The 17187-nt window shown below is 39.2% G+C and overlaps 1 protein-coding gene across 2 annotated transcripts in view; it reads right to left on the bottom strand.

Annotated features, from left to right (window-relative positions):
- lekr1 (leucine, glutamate and lysine rich 1) overlaps positions 1-17187 on the bottom strand; it is an 81553-nt gene that overhangs the window by 38744 nt on the left and 25622 nt on the right. For both annotated transcript variants that reach the window (XM_042414489.1, XM_042414488.1), the window contains 2 exons: positions 10013-10090; positions 4863-5026 (listed from right to left, as the gene is read on the bottom strand). In XM_042414489.1, coding sequence (XP_042270423.1) covers positions 4863-5026; positions 10013-10090 — 242 coding nt within the window. The remainder of the gene's footprint in view (positions 1-4862; positions 5027-10012; positions 10091-17187) is intronic.

The following is a 17187-nucleotide window of genomic DNA, read 5'->3' as shown; positions in this document are numbered from 1 at the left end:
GTCTCTCTGCAGGAAAAGGGGAGTGTAGGAGGTCCTCCTCAAAGCAGCAATACACCGATAATTGCTTTCTGGTCACTGTGACATGACAAGGTCTGCCAGGATAAAGCAACACACACATGCGCGCGCACTCAAAAACGACACACACATAAACACAGAACACGCAAGAACACATGCACAAAGAGCCGCAGCGGCACAAAAACACACACAGACACACTCACAAATACACACAGAAACAGACATGTCCAAACAGAAATAGTTGTATAAATACTTGATGGAGCAGAAAGGCTTTGCAATGAAAGCAAACCAGCCTGTCTGACTTTTTTCTACAATGCTTCTATTATGTGTCTCAGTGCCTACACACAGACACACACAGTGTAACAAGGTTGCTGTAAATATTACAGCAACTTACTGGCAGCTGGCCACAAAGTTACTGTAACAGTTTTACGGTATTGTTACTGGGTCGGCTGTATGCAGTGCGTCAGCTACGGTACATTTTCATTTATTGTAAATGTGATCAAAGTACATAGCTTTAATGAGTGCCATTACTAATATTAAAAACTTAGCTTAACCATAAGAAAATATCGTAAATGTGTGCTCCTCACCTTTGACATACTGACCAGATCTCATAACAATCTTCCCTGAGAAACTCAAACGCTGTTTAACACCAGGGAAACTTTTCAGGGCAGAGAATATCGGAAAACTTTAGGCACTCACAGCACATCGCCAGCATAACCGACACAGTTAGCCAAGTTTCCATGTATTAACATGGTAATAAATTTGAAAAGAGTCCCTGAATTTGGTTGTTGTAGATGTCTGCACCGTGGTTATCATGAAGTGTTCATTATGAGGATGAGGAAATGCTAACGACCACAAAAGTCAGTCAAAATGAGTAATATTGTAGCGTAGAAGGTTGATGTTACAAAACTGCAAGAGAGGAGCAATCTACCAGAAAAATATAGTAAAAGATGAAGCTGATAACGACAGATATGTCTAACACACACTTATCTAGCTTTGTCTTTTCACCTCTCCACTACAAACTTCCTCCTGCGTGAGCTACTGCCATGAGCATAGTAACACACTATTAAAGAAACAGATACCCACTCATTACTTAAGTCAGTCTAACGCCATCAAATGTTAATCTTCATGATGAAAAAAGATAAATGTTTAGACACAAAAAACACAGATATTTTAGTGAAGGCAAAGTTTTAATCAAGAGTACATGTCTAACTGAAAATGTCTCAGTTTTGCATAAATTGTGAAGAGATCATACTATACTTACAGTTTCACTTATCATATGTCACAGGCAAGTTTTTTTGTGGGTGAAAATATTACTGTAAATAGATTCACAGTAGGAGAGAAATACAGTGTCATAAACATTGATCAGTATTTTACTCACAGTTAATTATGTTCTATAGTAACATGGAGCATAATGGTATCATACTGCTCGTTACATTTCAAAATGAAATATTTGGTCACACACTCTGTCATAAAGACATAAGTGCACACAAACACATCTGGCTCCTCTAGTTAAGAGATATACATACTATAATATAATGTAATATGGACAGCTAACAGTGAGGAACTGTAAATTACAGCTACCTCTACAGTCACCTATTTTAGCAACACACACACACACACACACACACACACACACACACACACACACACACACACACACACACACACACACAAACAGCTGTACCCTGGAATTCTTGCAAGAGTTACGAGTGCTTAGGGACCACAACAATTTTTGGTCTGTCTAGTTTATTATGCGTAATAAAAACAATACTAGCACCTAAACCACAGCAGACTCGTGGAAAAAAGTCCCGGAAGCACTAGATTTCACAGACCTGGAGGAGTGTCACTCTTAACAGCCCCAAGAATATTTTTAACAAGAATACTACAGGATTTATCATTTTTCCGCTCAGAAATGTATTGTGTGATGCCATAAAAAAAGAAAAACTTGTATTTTTTGCCATGTTAAAGCTGTAGATGTTTGTATATCAGGGATTCGGTTTAATTTAGAGTCATGTATAAGAGATTGAGATAACTTTCCATAAAACATCCAATGATTTATACATGTTGCAACAAGTCAATTTCCTACCCGAGCATGTATATAAGGATCCATCTCCATATAATCGTGTTAAAGGGCTCACAGACAGACAGAAAAACACAGACAGATGTGGAGACAGTGCTGGACAGAGGTGATGAAGGGAAATAGAACTCTTCACTAAGTTGTGTGAGAACACATTTGGTGCTTTTAGATTATGGCTGTCACTATTAACCCACACACACACACACACACACACACACACACACACATACAAAGTTAGCTTCCAGGGAAATAGATACCATATAGTCTAAGGATGGCCCAGGGTGTTGGCAGATGGCTGCGGTTCAGGGATAGGTCATAAACACACACACACACACACACACACACTAACACACACATACAGATTCATAGATTCATACACTCTTAGTCACGCTCATGCCATGGCCTTTCAGCGTTATCCCTATATCCTCGCTTCCAAAATGTTCTTTGAATAAAAACACAGTAAATACTCACTGCCCACCTTCAAACCAAGTTGTACAAGTCATCTGCTGACTGCACAAATTGAACTGAAATTATGTTTTTCATCTCCCTCTGCTCTCAGTGCTCATCTTTGTCTCGATCTCTGTAAAATTCCACACCCCTTGAGGTTGTTCCCTCGTCTCCTCCCTCTTTTTCTCCACGTAACCATAAACCACATTCATCTGGTCACATTAGGCAACCTCCTTGTGTTTCTCTTCCCTTTTTTCCCCCCCTCCTCTCTCTTCTTCTGCTTTCTTCTGCTGTTTGACGCTAACCACAGAGTGCTGATAGACAGGTAGTACAGTTTAATTGCCAGCTAACACCCATATCAGTTTGGAGTCATATGCAGGTGACTGGTTAAGGTGTGTGCTTTGTAGAGATCTCTGCAAACTCAGCCCGAGCCCAACGAGGCCCGAAGCTATTCACACGTTCTGGCCTCAGGCCCATTTGACTTACTGTACTGCATACTTACTGTAGATTCTGGTTATAAATAAACACAACTACTAAACATGAAATTCCTAAAGTATTACTATTAATTTTGTATTAGATAGTTTAAATAATTAATGAAAATATTGATTACAATTGATTGTGTGTCCCGTAGGTCCTGCACTATACTATGTTGTGTTATGTGTATCTTATCCTGTCCTCCACAGTGTCTTCTGCTGTGTCTCACATCCTATTTTGTGTCCCATTTGTCTTATTAACAGTATGAATCTCACACACCGTCACCTGCTCTGTGTTATCATGACCTGTTAACACACCTGGCAAAAGATAAAGTGCTACAGTTGAGCTAAATGTACATAATAATTCATATTATTATTAGTGCATTATTTGTGACAAATAAATATATGGCAGCTGCTGGATTGCAACGCATGGTGTGCTTTTACAGACATGATGCTGATAGTTCTTGTTTCCAACATTAAATTAGGCAAATCATAGGGGAACGAGGATAGAAAGAATACAGGCATTAAATGTAAGACTTTAATTGGACTGTTTAGATAGTGTACTGTTTTGCAGCTTAGCCTATATATATTATAATACTCTAGTCTTTACAAAACCTTTTAAATTTCTTTAACTAAGACATAAAACGGTAGATTATTATTTTTTACATTATTTACTGTATATAATCAGGATTATATGCAGAATTAAAGGCAGATTTGATTATCATCAAATCTGCATTTTGTTTGCCTGCATGAAATTGTTGCCTTTTGGGAGATGAGATACACTACACCAGACAAGACACAACATTATGTGGAACAAGACACAGTATACAACAACATAAAGCAGGATATTACCCCATGAGTTAAGATGCCATCTTGACCAGGACTTCCCAACGGAAGAGATAATGTATCTCAATGGGACCTTTCTGGTTAAAGAAAGGATAAAAAAAAGTCTGGATGTGAATGTGTAAATTTTTTAATGTTCTTGTTTGTGTACTGTATGCATGTGTGTGTTTCTTTGTGTATGTTTGTGTGCATTTCTGGGTGTGTTTTATTTTATTGCATCCGTTGGTTCATGCAGCAGCTGCCTTTCATGCTCACGTCACTGAACAAACACATACTCACACGGCATCACTACAAACACAAGACAACTTTCTTTTTCTCCCTCTTCCTCTATCAAACGTTCTCTTGTTCTGTCTCTCCTTCTTTCTCTTTGTCTCTTTGCCAAACACACACTCGCACACACGCACATACACACACACACACTTGGCAGCTGTTTGGAACGTGCAGCAGAAAAAAGAAAAAGACCCACCCATGCGGTGAGCCGGAGGTTAGCTCTCCTTCGGGGCATTTACTGTCAACGATGAACACACACACACGCACACGCACACACACACACACAGACTGCAGTTCTGCCCATCGTGCTTGAAGTCTCTTTAAATTTATACTAAGCGTTTCATGAGTTTATAGCTTTTACGCACAGCAACAGACACACACGCACACACACAGACTCCCTGTTGTTGCCTAAATTCTCTTTAAATGTTACAAGAGTTTGTGCGATTGTAAACATTCATGTACGCACACACATCTATTGTGGGCGCTGCCCTCAAAACTGAAAGAGCCACTGTTAAACTAATATTTATTCCTACTGAGAGATTATTTGCTCAACTGTCTTTGTCTCCTTTTTTTGCCAACATCTCTCTTTCATGTCAGCTCCAGTTTTCTTTCCTATGAATCACCCCCACACATCAAATTTATGTTCCCTCTCTCACACTTTCTGTTTATACTTATTATGAAGCTCGAGGTGGTGTGTGTGTGTGTGTGTGTGTGTGCATTGATGTGTGTGTTACCTGAGAACACCTGTGTGCTGTGCTGCAGTATCTGACATCTGAAGACCTGCCAGGCCCCCATCAGCTGGCTGTGGAAACCCCGTATATGTGTGAGCTCACTGCCAGAGGAGAGGAGCACAGAGCGAGTCTTTCGCAGGGCCTGCTGCTGCTGGGCACACACACCTCTAACACACAAACACACAGAGAGAAAAACAGCTTGAAAATTCAGTTTAAATGCATAAAAACCGGTAGAGCATTTGATTGTTTTTCCTCAATAAATTGACAGTATTTCATTGCTTTGTTACAGACGGCGAAAATATCTGAACATCTTGTGGGAGCTGTCATACAGAGATTGAGACAGTATTGTTAATAGCTACCTAGGTAGCTGTTAACAAGTGCTGATAGGATGACAAGTGTGTGAATAAGACAACACTATCCATTAGAGGTGTGGCTCGGAAAGACTGTAGCTGGAATGTGGCAGGGAAATTCTTTGGGCCTCTCTCTCCCTCCTTAAAAAATACTTTGACCAGGACTCTTAATCCCCAATTATCAGTGTGTAAGAGCAGCAGACTGTGGTTACTGCTCCCTAGTGTAAACGTGTAACTGTGGGCTTTTGAAGGTAGGTATTTCTGAAAAAGAGCATACTGATGTTGCTTGGCTAGATCAACATAACATTAAAAATGCAACTGCTCTTTCCTTGAAAAGAGTTTTTCCCCAGTTGTTAATAAATACTGTATATGTCAAATGTAGAAAGTCACACAATAGTCACAATTACACATTTTGCATAGCATTTCTGACTGACAATAACTGATCTCGCAATTCCATGATTTGAAATGTGTGAGAGATTTGTGGAGTACATAGATGACACAGTCTGCAGGTCAACATCTAAGAGAATACAGACTCAGATTCCTAAGAGTAGGATCAGTTTTGAGCCTGCCATCCTGATCATGTGTGTGCTCGTTTCTGTGTTTCTTCACTATTTTTTCCAGCTGTTTTGACAAGTTCTATGTAATTGAGATTTCAAGAGGTGTGTTTTTTTTTTTGACTAGCAAGCTTCAACAGCATACGCCCACATCTGGATGTTAGGGTCACGTATTAGTGTCAAAGTTAAAGTCTGCGCAGGGGAAAGAGGGGCAAAGACACATACCACGTAAACTGCAACGATCCCGGTTCAAGTCTGTCCCGGGACGTTGCTCAAAGTAAGCACAATGAACACAGAGACTTATTTGGCTATGCGCCATGTAATATTAAGCAAATCAACGAGCTTTAGAAAAAAAGGAGTGGTCGCAACCACTTGAAACTACTTTTAAATTAGTTTGGCTCTGAAAATTGTGTGTGTGTTTGCACTAGACTTAAGTGATCATTGTCCAATTTTCTGCATTAGAGATTCCAGACAAAAACAGATTCCATCACATTTTATCATAAAGAGAGACTAAACATTTTGCTGAGCAGGCTTTTCTTTGTGATTTATTTCTCAGTGATATCACAAAGTTACACAAGGTGTGCTATTCCTGACCCTGAATTAGCCCTAAGCCATTTCACAGATGTTTTAACTCCTTGGCAAATAAACATGCTCCCTTTAAGAAATACAGGGTAAAAAAAAAAACAGACTGAATCCTCGGTTCACACCTGAAATCTCATAGATGTTAAGGTTCAGGGATGTAGCATGGCAAAAGGATGACGCTTAAGAGTCCTCTAGAGACTGGCAGATCTTTAGACAGTTGAGAAACAAATGTGTCAGGGCAATTAGAAATGCTAGGTCATATTATTTTGTTGATATCCTGTCCGATTTTTGTGGAAATCCAGCAATATTTTGGAAGACTAAATCATGGTGATGCTTACTCCCTAAACAAGCATCTTTCTCTAGATTCTGTCCTTGTCTCAAAAAAAGAACAAATCTGTGATATTTTTAATGGTCATTGTATTTCTTCTGGTCACCTGTTTGAAAATCCAAATATACCTACACTTATCCCAGTCGAAGATGGGTGCACTTGTAATAATTTTCAGTTCTCTGTTGAGGAGGTTTTTGATGCCCTGGCCTCAATTGACCCAAAAAAGCAGAAAAGAGCAGACTTTTTGAATACAAAATTATTATTACTGGCTGCGCCTATTACAGCTTATCCTTTAACTCATATTTTTTTATCTAGCTATTGTATCAGGGAATATTCCTAAAGTGTGGAAAGCAGCACACGTACTGCCTCTGCATAAAGGCGGTGACACAACTGACCCAAATAACTAATGCTCAATCTCCAAACTGTCATGTTTAACTAAAATCTTAGAAAAGCTCATCAATAATCAATTACGTCGCTTTCTATCTGAGCACTGTATTTTAAACTCCCATCAGTCTGGTTTTAGAGCTGGACATAGCACTTTGACAGCAGCATGCAAGGTAGTAAATTATACAATATGTCCTTTGGATCAGAAGGAGTGTTGTATTGCCCACTTCATTGATTTGTCTAAAACATTTGACACAGTGGATTAAACTCTTCTTTTGGATAGACTTAAATCAATTGGTTTTGACACAAAAGCATGTAACTGGTGTCACAGTTATCTTACAGGTAAAACTCAAGCAATAGTAGCGGACTGCCATCAAACTGGTTTCCTTGAAATTACAAAAGGGGTGCCACAGGGCTCAATACTTGGTCCTATTCTGTTCACATTATACATAAATGAGCTGGGCTCATTGATTGGTAACAGCTCTATTCATTATTATGCTAACGACACAGTAATTTACTTATCGGCGCCCTATTTGGACAAAGTTTTGTCTATTTTGAAGGGAGATTTTTGGCAATTCAAAAGGCCCTGATTAAACTTACGTTTTTCTTAGATTTATTACAGGTGACAGTTTTAGAACCCATCATTTTATCCTTTATTTTTTATCCCTAGAACATTTTAAGATTCTGTTGAACAATGTTTTATATAATGAATGCTCTTGTTTTTCTTAATTGTGACTAATTTGTCCCTGTGTAATGTGCTTGTTTTACTGTCTCTTTCTTTGTGTTTTTTGGGATTTTGTAAGTCATTTGGCTTGTGTTTGTGTTGTATTTATACTTAGCATAGGACCGTTGTTGATTTTACACTTCTATCTATCTATCTATCTATCTAAAATTACTTTTCCATGCTGGCTTCAAGAACTAGTTAATTTGACAATAAATATGATTTTAGTAATTTGGTGTCAACATATTTTGATTTTTAAGATAATGCTGAAACTAAATATTGCTTTCTCTCCATTTGACGGTTTGAAAAATGCCACAGTCCCAGTTTTTATTTTGAAAGTGGATGGAGAGGTCTAACAAATGACACAAGATAGTGACGTTGAAGGTTTTCGATTTATAGTTGATCATCAAAAGCCATCCTCAGATATCACCACTGCAACACTAAACAGATGTATCATTTGTGATCAGTAATATGCTTTAATTATACTGTATTCCTCACAGTAATGGCTTTACATTGATTCATTCACTTTGTAATAAGATCATGATCCTTTTTGAGGAGGCACATGTCAGGCTACTGTAGGTACGGTGCAAAACCTTAACACAAAAGTATAAACACTGGTCGATTCACACAGCAGTTTTGATAATAACTAGTGAGCAACTTTTAAATTGTTCACTTAAAAGTAGTTACACACTGTCTCACTCGGGCAAAAAACAACAGTCAAAAACAAAATCTGTCTGTCACTCATGCTGACTTGTAGACTGAACAGCTCTAGAATTTGTTTAGTGCTCAATCAGTTTGTTTGTCATTTATCTACTTCCACAGATGCAGAGAATGAACAACAGGTTGAAAGAGAGTTGGATAATGAATAGAGACACAGAGAAGGCAGAAGGTAATACATTAAAAGTTGAATATAAGAAAAATTGAGTACAAGAAATAGAGGGTTATTGGAGACTAATGTAACCACATCCTTAAAAAAGGAGCACAGCCATGTTTTACAGCACTCTCCCTTTCCTCTCTCTCTCTCCTCCATCTCTCTCACTCTCAAAGAAATATGTTCAGACGGAAAGCACTTTGAGCAACATGAAAGATCACTAACTCAGCTCACACACTCACACACACATACGTGCACACACACACAAGCTCATTCAAGTCACAAACCCTTGCAAAGCGTGGAAAACTAGAGTGCCGGAATAGAACATTCTGTTATTCGAAGAACACATTTGAAGGAACATGTGGGTGAGAGCACACTGAACCATTTCCTATTTTCTTACACATACACACACAAAGGTGGGTGCACACAGACATATGTGACCCACACGGATGTGTTGCAAGCATGCCAGGGCACACGTACACACCTGCGTAAACACACACAAGCCTGTATACTCACAGACAAACATCATGAACATGGCTGGGTGTTGCGTGCAAAGTGAAAGTGAGTTTTTGAGAGCTTAAGGGGGTTGAGTGGTTGTTGTTTTTCTTATTCAGGGTTCGTAGCTCAAGGTGATCAAAAATGAACGGAGTCACAGACGAGACGGGATGAGAGAGAGGAGACTTGAGCTGCTCCGTGCGGACTGGAGGAGAGCACTGCTTGTCACGAGAGCCAGTTTTATAATGTCAGATGACATAAATCATAAGGCTGACAGCACCAAATGGAGGAACAGATATGAGATCAGATCTGTCACCAGTGATAAGGCTAAGAGAGTGAAAAACAGCGACAGAGAGAAAGAGACTGCATGCAATTGCTCAATCGATGGTTTACTCATTTTACAGCTTTCAATGTCAGCAGTTTGATTGAAAAGTCCTCCTTTCCCCCTCGTGTCTCATCTCCTCCCTCCCACTCTCTTCACCTCCTCCACCTCTCTCCTGTCATTAACTGCTCACCTCGTTTTTTTACATCTCTCTTTATTTCCAGGAAAAAAAAACAATGGGTCAGCCGAATTAACTTTCTCCTCTCCTCTCTTTTTCCATTCTCTCTCTTATTGTCTTCCCTCTATCATCTCGCACAGTTGTTTCCCATCTGCCCTGGCCTTCCTGCCATGCATCTGGTCAAGGAGCAAACAGCCAATCAGAGTGATGCAGACCCACGCTTTGTTTTTTTGGTTTTTTTTTTCCATCTTTTGTTTTTGTGTTTCAACTCCATCCTGCTTTGGCTTTGACTGGCTTTTTTCACATCTTTCCTCCCCCTACTCTTTCATGTCATTTTCTCCATTCTGTGTTTCATGTTATTTCCTTACCTGAGAATTTCACCTTGCTGCTTCTCTTTTCTAAGTAACCGTTCCGCCTCCTCCTTCGTGGAAGCTGCTATCGCCACCCTGTCGAGGAAGAAGGAGAGGAAGGTAGAAAAATGAGGGTGAGGACTTGTGAGCAATATTCATTCATTAGAAAACCTAAGCCAAACATAATGCAACTGTACTCCCATGGGGTAAAAAGAGCTTATAGATGATGCAACTTTAATGATATAGAGGAGGGGATGATCGTGATGAAACGGAATGAGATGAAAAATTAAAATGAACCTCAGAGGTAATTGATATAAAGAGATGGGCTTCCCTCCCCAGCTCATCTTATCTTTTTTCATATAATCCAATACATGATGAATTATTATTTGAGCAGAGTCAGCGAAGCATAAAAGAAAAGATTTAATATGATTGAAGTGCACAATAAAGATAGCAAAAGAAGAAAATAATTGAAATACTCAGCGCAGGACAGGAGCAATCAAATTTGACAGACAGATCCCAGAGAAGAGCAATAAAATGAGACACATAAACAGTGAGATTGTGTGACCTGGACACTCAGAAAACAGAGACAACACGTCCTGTTCTTTCCTAAAATACAACAAACAAGCACTGACTGCGAGACAGAGAGAAACATAAACATAGTGAGTACTAAGTATTCCGCAGAGCAGACTAGACAAATACAGACTAAAGCCAGACAGGTAATAATCATGACCAACAAAGTTTAATCAAGACGTGCAATTTGAACGGGATAAAAGGGATTTTCTGCTGATTGGAAGCACTTTAGAAACAAACATAAGGGAAGCCATTCAGAAGCCCTGTGCAATGAAAATATGGTACCACCATGGTAACACCACTGTTTTACTTCCTCCTTCCATCCTTCCTTCATCAGTAAAAATAAGCCAGTACATAACGAGCAATACTACTTTAGCAGTAAGATACAATCAGCCAATAACGCCCTTGCCTTCTGGTTTCCCTCTGCCGCTGACAGTCTTCTGATTGGCAGGTGTGGTGATCCTGATGTGCGTGTGATATTGATATTGATCTGCTGACAGTGTTCAAGTTTGAGTAGTGCTTACTGACAGCCAACTGGCCAACAAATGTCTTCCCCTTTATTGGATAAACTCATGTTTGGACAAACAGACAGTTTACCCACTGAACAAAGTAAACTGCAGTAAAAACTAGAAAGATCTGTTCATATACAAATGAAACAGTTTGTAAAATATTAGACTGATGCCATCGTAAAACAACACTACAAACTTACTGCCGAGATACAACAGAAAACATGATAAATACAAAAGAGCATTTTAAAACATTATAGACATTATAAATTAGAAGGAAAACATATGCTAACCATAAAAAGAAAATGTTAAAAACATATAAAGTAATGAAATCCTATTGAACTAAGCCAGCAGTCTACAGCATGGAGGAATAATGCTAATCAAAATAAAGTCAGATACTAAAGGTTACTAATGGTGAGTAAATTAATTTTTTTATTCAGTCCTGCTGAAAAATATGCCATTACTCTGCCAGTCTATACAAAAATAGTAAAATAACAAATTTATGACAAATGTCACCCTTCAGTATTATTTCTCAGGGTTGAAGACATGTAACTCATTGAATGAGCCACTTAAGGAGAAAAAATGTAGTAAATGAGCTGATTTGAGGATATAGAAAAGATTTCTTTTTTTTTTTAAAGGATGCTGCTCATTATAACTGCAGTTTATAATATGGTACATGGACTAAAACCTGAGCACGGCGGTCATCTTTAAAGTATCCATGCAGGAAAAGAAATACAGAACAATTCCAAGCAACGGAAAGATTGAAGATAGTTGCGTATGTACAGTAAGCAAGCGTATCTGATGCAGCACAAAATGCCAAACAGATAATGAAATCCTATAGACAGTGATTATGAGATTCAGGTATTTATAGTTAGCCTTATCCTGCTCGCAGTATTGGAGTAACAATGTCAATTGTGTTGACAGGTTATGTGAAGGACACACACAAAGTCAACAGAAAGATATGATCTTTACGTGCGTTCCTTACTTACTACTGTCTATTTTTAGTCCAGTTGGGAACTAACTGCCATCAGAGTCTGAATAATGCAACTCTAATGGCCTCAAAATATATCAGCAGTCTTATGGTGAAGTGAATCTAAGCTTACTAATAATTGAAAGCTTTCAACCACAATACATATGAACACTTGTTATCAAGGGAGCACACAGAGGTTCAAATTTAGGTCAAGTGATGACATCTGAGCCACCTTTGTTCCTTGAATGAAGACAATGGGATATGGTTAAAAACTCATAAGTATTGGTATTTAGATGATATAGATGGTTTCAAAGGGTCAAAACTAAACATCAGTGCACAGATCAGTAGTCTTATTTGTACGATGCAATCATGCTGTGTTGGATTCAAATTTGTGAAATATCACACAGATAAAAAAAAAAAAATCACAGTTTATATGTGTATGTGTGTTTTTTTATTTAAGGACTGAAATAAAAAACGGCACTTTTATTTCTTTGTTGAGAATTTGTGTGTAAATGCTTTTAATGCGTGTCCTCCTTTCCGTGCTCTGTTTTCTTCTGTGAATGTTGGTCATGTAACATAAGCCGTCTTTTTGGCTCCTAGTCTTGAAAAAGAGATTAGGTGATACACTTTCAGTAGGAAGTGCAGGAAGGGAGGTTGAGAGCAGTGTGGGGTGAGAATGGGTCGAGCAAGTAGGCGTGTTTCTAGTAATCCTGTGTTTGTTTGTGTGTGTGTGTGTGTGTGTGTGTGCGTGTGCCTGTGTGCGTGCGTGTGTGTGTGTGAATGAGCGGGTGTTTACAAGTAAATAAGTATGCGTGTGACTGTGGCTTAGCTGATGTGTGTGTCCTTGTGTGAGAGAGACTGAGCGAGTTACACATTTTCCGTGAGCGTTTTAGCATGTCTGTTTGTATGTTTGCCACTTTCTGACCAAGTCTGGGTGAGCCTGTGATCCTGCGTGTGTTTGTGTCTCTGTGTGTGTGTGTGTGTGAGTGTGTGTGCGTGTGTGTAAAATGTGTGCATTTGTGCGTGCATGCCTTTGCTTTTCGAGTGATGGCAGCCCAGACTCCCACTGTTCACCCATCTGTCCCCACCAGTCCCAAAGCGAGATCAGAAAGAACACTGCCTCGAGAGGGGTGTGCGTGAATTTGTGTGTGTGTGTGTGTGTGCGTGCGTGTATTTGTATACAAATCTGTGTGTGTTTTGTGTGCGTGAGCTTGAGCTCCTGTTCCCAGGGCAGTAGCTGTCAGTGGAATAACTAGGTAGCGCAGTGCCAGTGAGTGTGTGCCAGATTAGAGTACCCCCTACCAGCTTCCCAAATCAACTGCCTCATCAGGACATGTCATACACACACACACACACATACACACATGCAAAAACACATACAAGACACGCCATACACACACATCAACAACACTGATCTGCCAGCCACAGTGTTATTGTGACCTACCGAGTCAAATTGTTTCTTTTTTTAGGTGTGTGTATGAGTTTACGAGTTTTGCGCGCCATCATATTTTCCGAGATTTGGGCTGAAGGTCAACAGTACAAAGCCTAACTTAAATTCCCCTCGTGGGCTTATTTTCAGCTCAGCGCTGTGTACAAAATGTTCTTTGACATTATGTTTGTTTATTGTAGTTTTAGATCTGGGTCAAAGAAAGGGTGGTTGTAATTTTGCCAGGCCTTAACTTTAGAACATCCTTCTGCTTCATATCAGATTAGGCAATTTAATCAACATCTAGAATGAATGGCTTAAGGCCATTATTGCCTTTGGGTTTTTTTTAACTTTTTTTTATCTATTATTTGTCTAGAAGGTGCAGTTATCGCTTGGTATCACCAGGGGTGCCCTCAGAGTAAACAGCCAGCCAAAACAAATGTGTTGCAATTCCTTGTTTAGCCACAAGAGACTTTGGAAATGAGGGACTGTCTATAAGCATTTAGTGCTCCAGGCTGTTTGACATTAGTCAGGGTGAATTTGATGTGGAATTATAAAGTGGTAGCTTGTGTGTGCTAGCAGTAAATGTGGTCGCATATTTATGTGTGTGTGTGTGTGTGTGTGTGTGTGTGTGTGTGTGTGTGTATGTGTGTGTGTGTGTGCTGGCATTTTCTGTCATCATTAGAAGTGACATGAAAGCTTCCCTATTTCAAAGTGTCATCTGTTCACCCACTGTGTGTGCGCATGTGTGGAGTTAAAAGACTGTTTTGATCAGCACGATGGCAGTACATTCAAAGCTAAAAGCCATTTCACTCTGACCGAAAAGGAGCACAAAAAAAAAAACAGCACAATACACCTTCACCCGAACACAGAATGAACAGATTTCAAATGTTTCTAAAATTAAAAAAGCTGAAAAAACATTTTGGGCTTGTGAAAGCCTGGTTAAACGTTTTGATGAAAACTTCAAGCAGTTTAATTAGATCAGTCAGGGCCTCATTAATTAACCATAATCCTTCATGAAAACCTTCTATGTGTGTTAGAGAAGTGTGACACCTGTCTGTATTTATTTTGTTTTCAAGCTATCTGGTAACTATGTCAGGGATACCATAGCAGTGATTGTGATCATCAAAACAGCACACTTGCACGCACACGCACATGCACACAGACACAGACACAGACACAGACACACACACACACACACATACATACAAAATACAAGCACAAACAATGATATCATATTGTGGCAAACTGAATTAAGTAAAAGGATATGAAAATGCATTTGTCCTCCAGCTAGTCAATTTGGATTCAAATTCAGTAAAGCAAGTCGTCTTTGTTTCATTTGTATGTGTGGGTTGCTATGCTACTGCTCCAACATGTTATTGTTGATTACCAAATAAACTCTGTCATTTTGTGTGTGTGTGTGTGTGTGTGTGTGTGTGTGTGTGTGTGTGTGTGTGTGTGTGTGTGTGTGTGTTTATGCTTGTGCTCTTGATGCATGCACACACACATTAATACAGTTGTTTTTGTTTATCTTGTTGTCATGAGCCCCACTGTAGAGTTGAGCCACCATTGGAGTTGAATAGAGGTCATCTTCCACCAGGGAGGGTTCTCCTCCAACGCAACTAAAATATACACAGCACTGACACAGTAGTGTATGTGTGTGTGTGTATGTGTATATGTGTGTATGTGTGTGTGTGTTTGATGTGGTAATGTGAACTCAAACTTGGATCTGTGCTAATACCTCACATGCTGGCTTTGAAGGCTGTTTGACTCTGTACATAGTAGACTTGACACGTTACCTAACACATACACACAAACACAGAAGGAGACCGTGTGTAGTTATTTGTGTATTGTTTCAGCGGTTGCCAGTGGAAACCTGAAATTGAAATAAAACCACATTGAGGACATAACTAATTTGCCATAAAGTACTTCCTTGTTACGAATGGTTGCCTCTCTATTTGTCATCCATCATTTGTCACTCCTTCACCCCCCGCTCTCCCATCTGCAAGTTGTCTTATCACCGTAGCGATACAGCCCCAGGTGTGTGTGTTTCTGCGTTTGTGTGTTTCCGCACACATATTTTATGATTAATTCTTCTGCTAAGTCTGATTTTTGTTATTGTGCACAAGAGTGATTGTCCTATTCATTGCAGGTGTATGCATAGTGTGTGCAGGCGTGTGCACACATATACACACATATTACATATTACAAGCACACAGAGACACAAAGTCAGATCCAAATGCAAACAGACTTACACCCAGACACACTGTTTGGATCAAGACTGAGACCAGCCAGCCAAGAGGAACTAGCAGAGCGTATTAAATTCCCAGACACTTCTCTCAACACCATAAGCATGCGCAGAAAATACATGATAAGTTTCAACCTGTCTTCAGATAGACAAGCTCTGTCTGTCCATACCTGTTTATCAGTTTCTCTTACCAAGGGGTAGTTTCTACTCACTTGGTAATTTTTGCTCCCCGCTTAACCCTAACATCTACTTTCTTTACCTCCCCCAGGCAATATGTTTATCACCTCTTCACCTCTCTCTCTAGTCCTCTAACCTCTTTCAGGCCAACACAGTAGCTGCATTTGCATCTAATGTCAAATGAATTTTAAGTGAACTTTTGAAATGTTGAAAAAAAGAAAAAGAAAACAAAATGCAAATTAGGCATGTTTCCATCAACTGGCTTGGAGCGAATAAACTAGGCTACGCAAAATGTAGTTTCGTCAGAAGTTTAATGCGTCAAAGTTCACCCAAGCCAAACTAGATGTTTAAGATTTGTGCCGATTTACAAAAAAACAAATTAAATTTGTTCCACATTTTCACTGTTTTAAATGCTGTTGTGACTGGGCCATTACTAAGAACAAGTGTAATCGAAATACTGAATAGTTATTGCATCTGTTGCAGAGCTACAGTTGTATTTGTTGATTTAAAGGATAAGGCCGGCAATTTTCTATATTTTTCTTTCTGTCAATAAATCTCATGTGCAGAGCCAAACCAACAATGAACTCACTAGCTTGTTGTGCTGCATATCACAACCTCTTTACTTTGTTTTGCCATTCTTTGAGAAATTTATAATACAGTACAAAGTCAAGAAGTTGTGATATGTAGCACAACAAGCTAGCAAAGCTCTGAGCAGTGGCGACTGCCATACAAGGAACCTCGATCCTGAGAGTTACTATCTTATCGCTGTTATTAGTTTTTGGAGCAGCTTCTAAACAAACTACAGTCACCATTCTCTTCAGGGACGAAGGAACATGTCACCAAGTGCAGCAGACATTGACATGTTTTTAATGGACTTTATACAACAATGGAGGTCTACGGTACAGAGAAATAAGCTATATAAGACTTTGGATACACACGTAACATTTAAGTAAGGTAAGGTTGGTTTGGCTCTGCACATGAGATTTGTTAACAATAAGAAAAATATAGAAAATTGCCAACATTATCCTTTAAGGCAGATTTGGAAAGTTGGATATTTGGGAGCTTTCAGAAGAATGCAAGATTCACAGTCTTTAAATCACCAAAGAGATGTTGACATGCACGATATTTACGAATCAGAAACTGGTAAATACAGTGACTTCCATATGACCTCTCTCTCCCTCCCTCCCTCCCTTTTTCTTTCTCTTTGGCAGATGAAATTAGCTCCAGCTCATCTGTGTTTGAACTTGTCGAGCAGGTGACATTTTAAAATCAGGTTTAATTGCACTTTGCACATTA

This window comes from Thunnus maccoyii, chromosome 6 (assembly GCF_910596095.1).
Source record: "Thunnus maccoyii chromosome 6, fThuMac1.1, whole genome shotgun sequence".
Classification (NCBI taxonomy): domain Eukaryota; kingdom Metazoa; phylum Chordata; class Actinopteri; order Scombriformes; family Scombridae; genus Thunnus; species Thunnus maccoyii.
The sequence above is the reverse complement of the archived record's forward strand: the minus strand, read 5'-3'. Positions and strand labels throughout refer to the sequence as shown.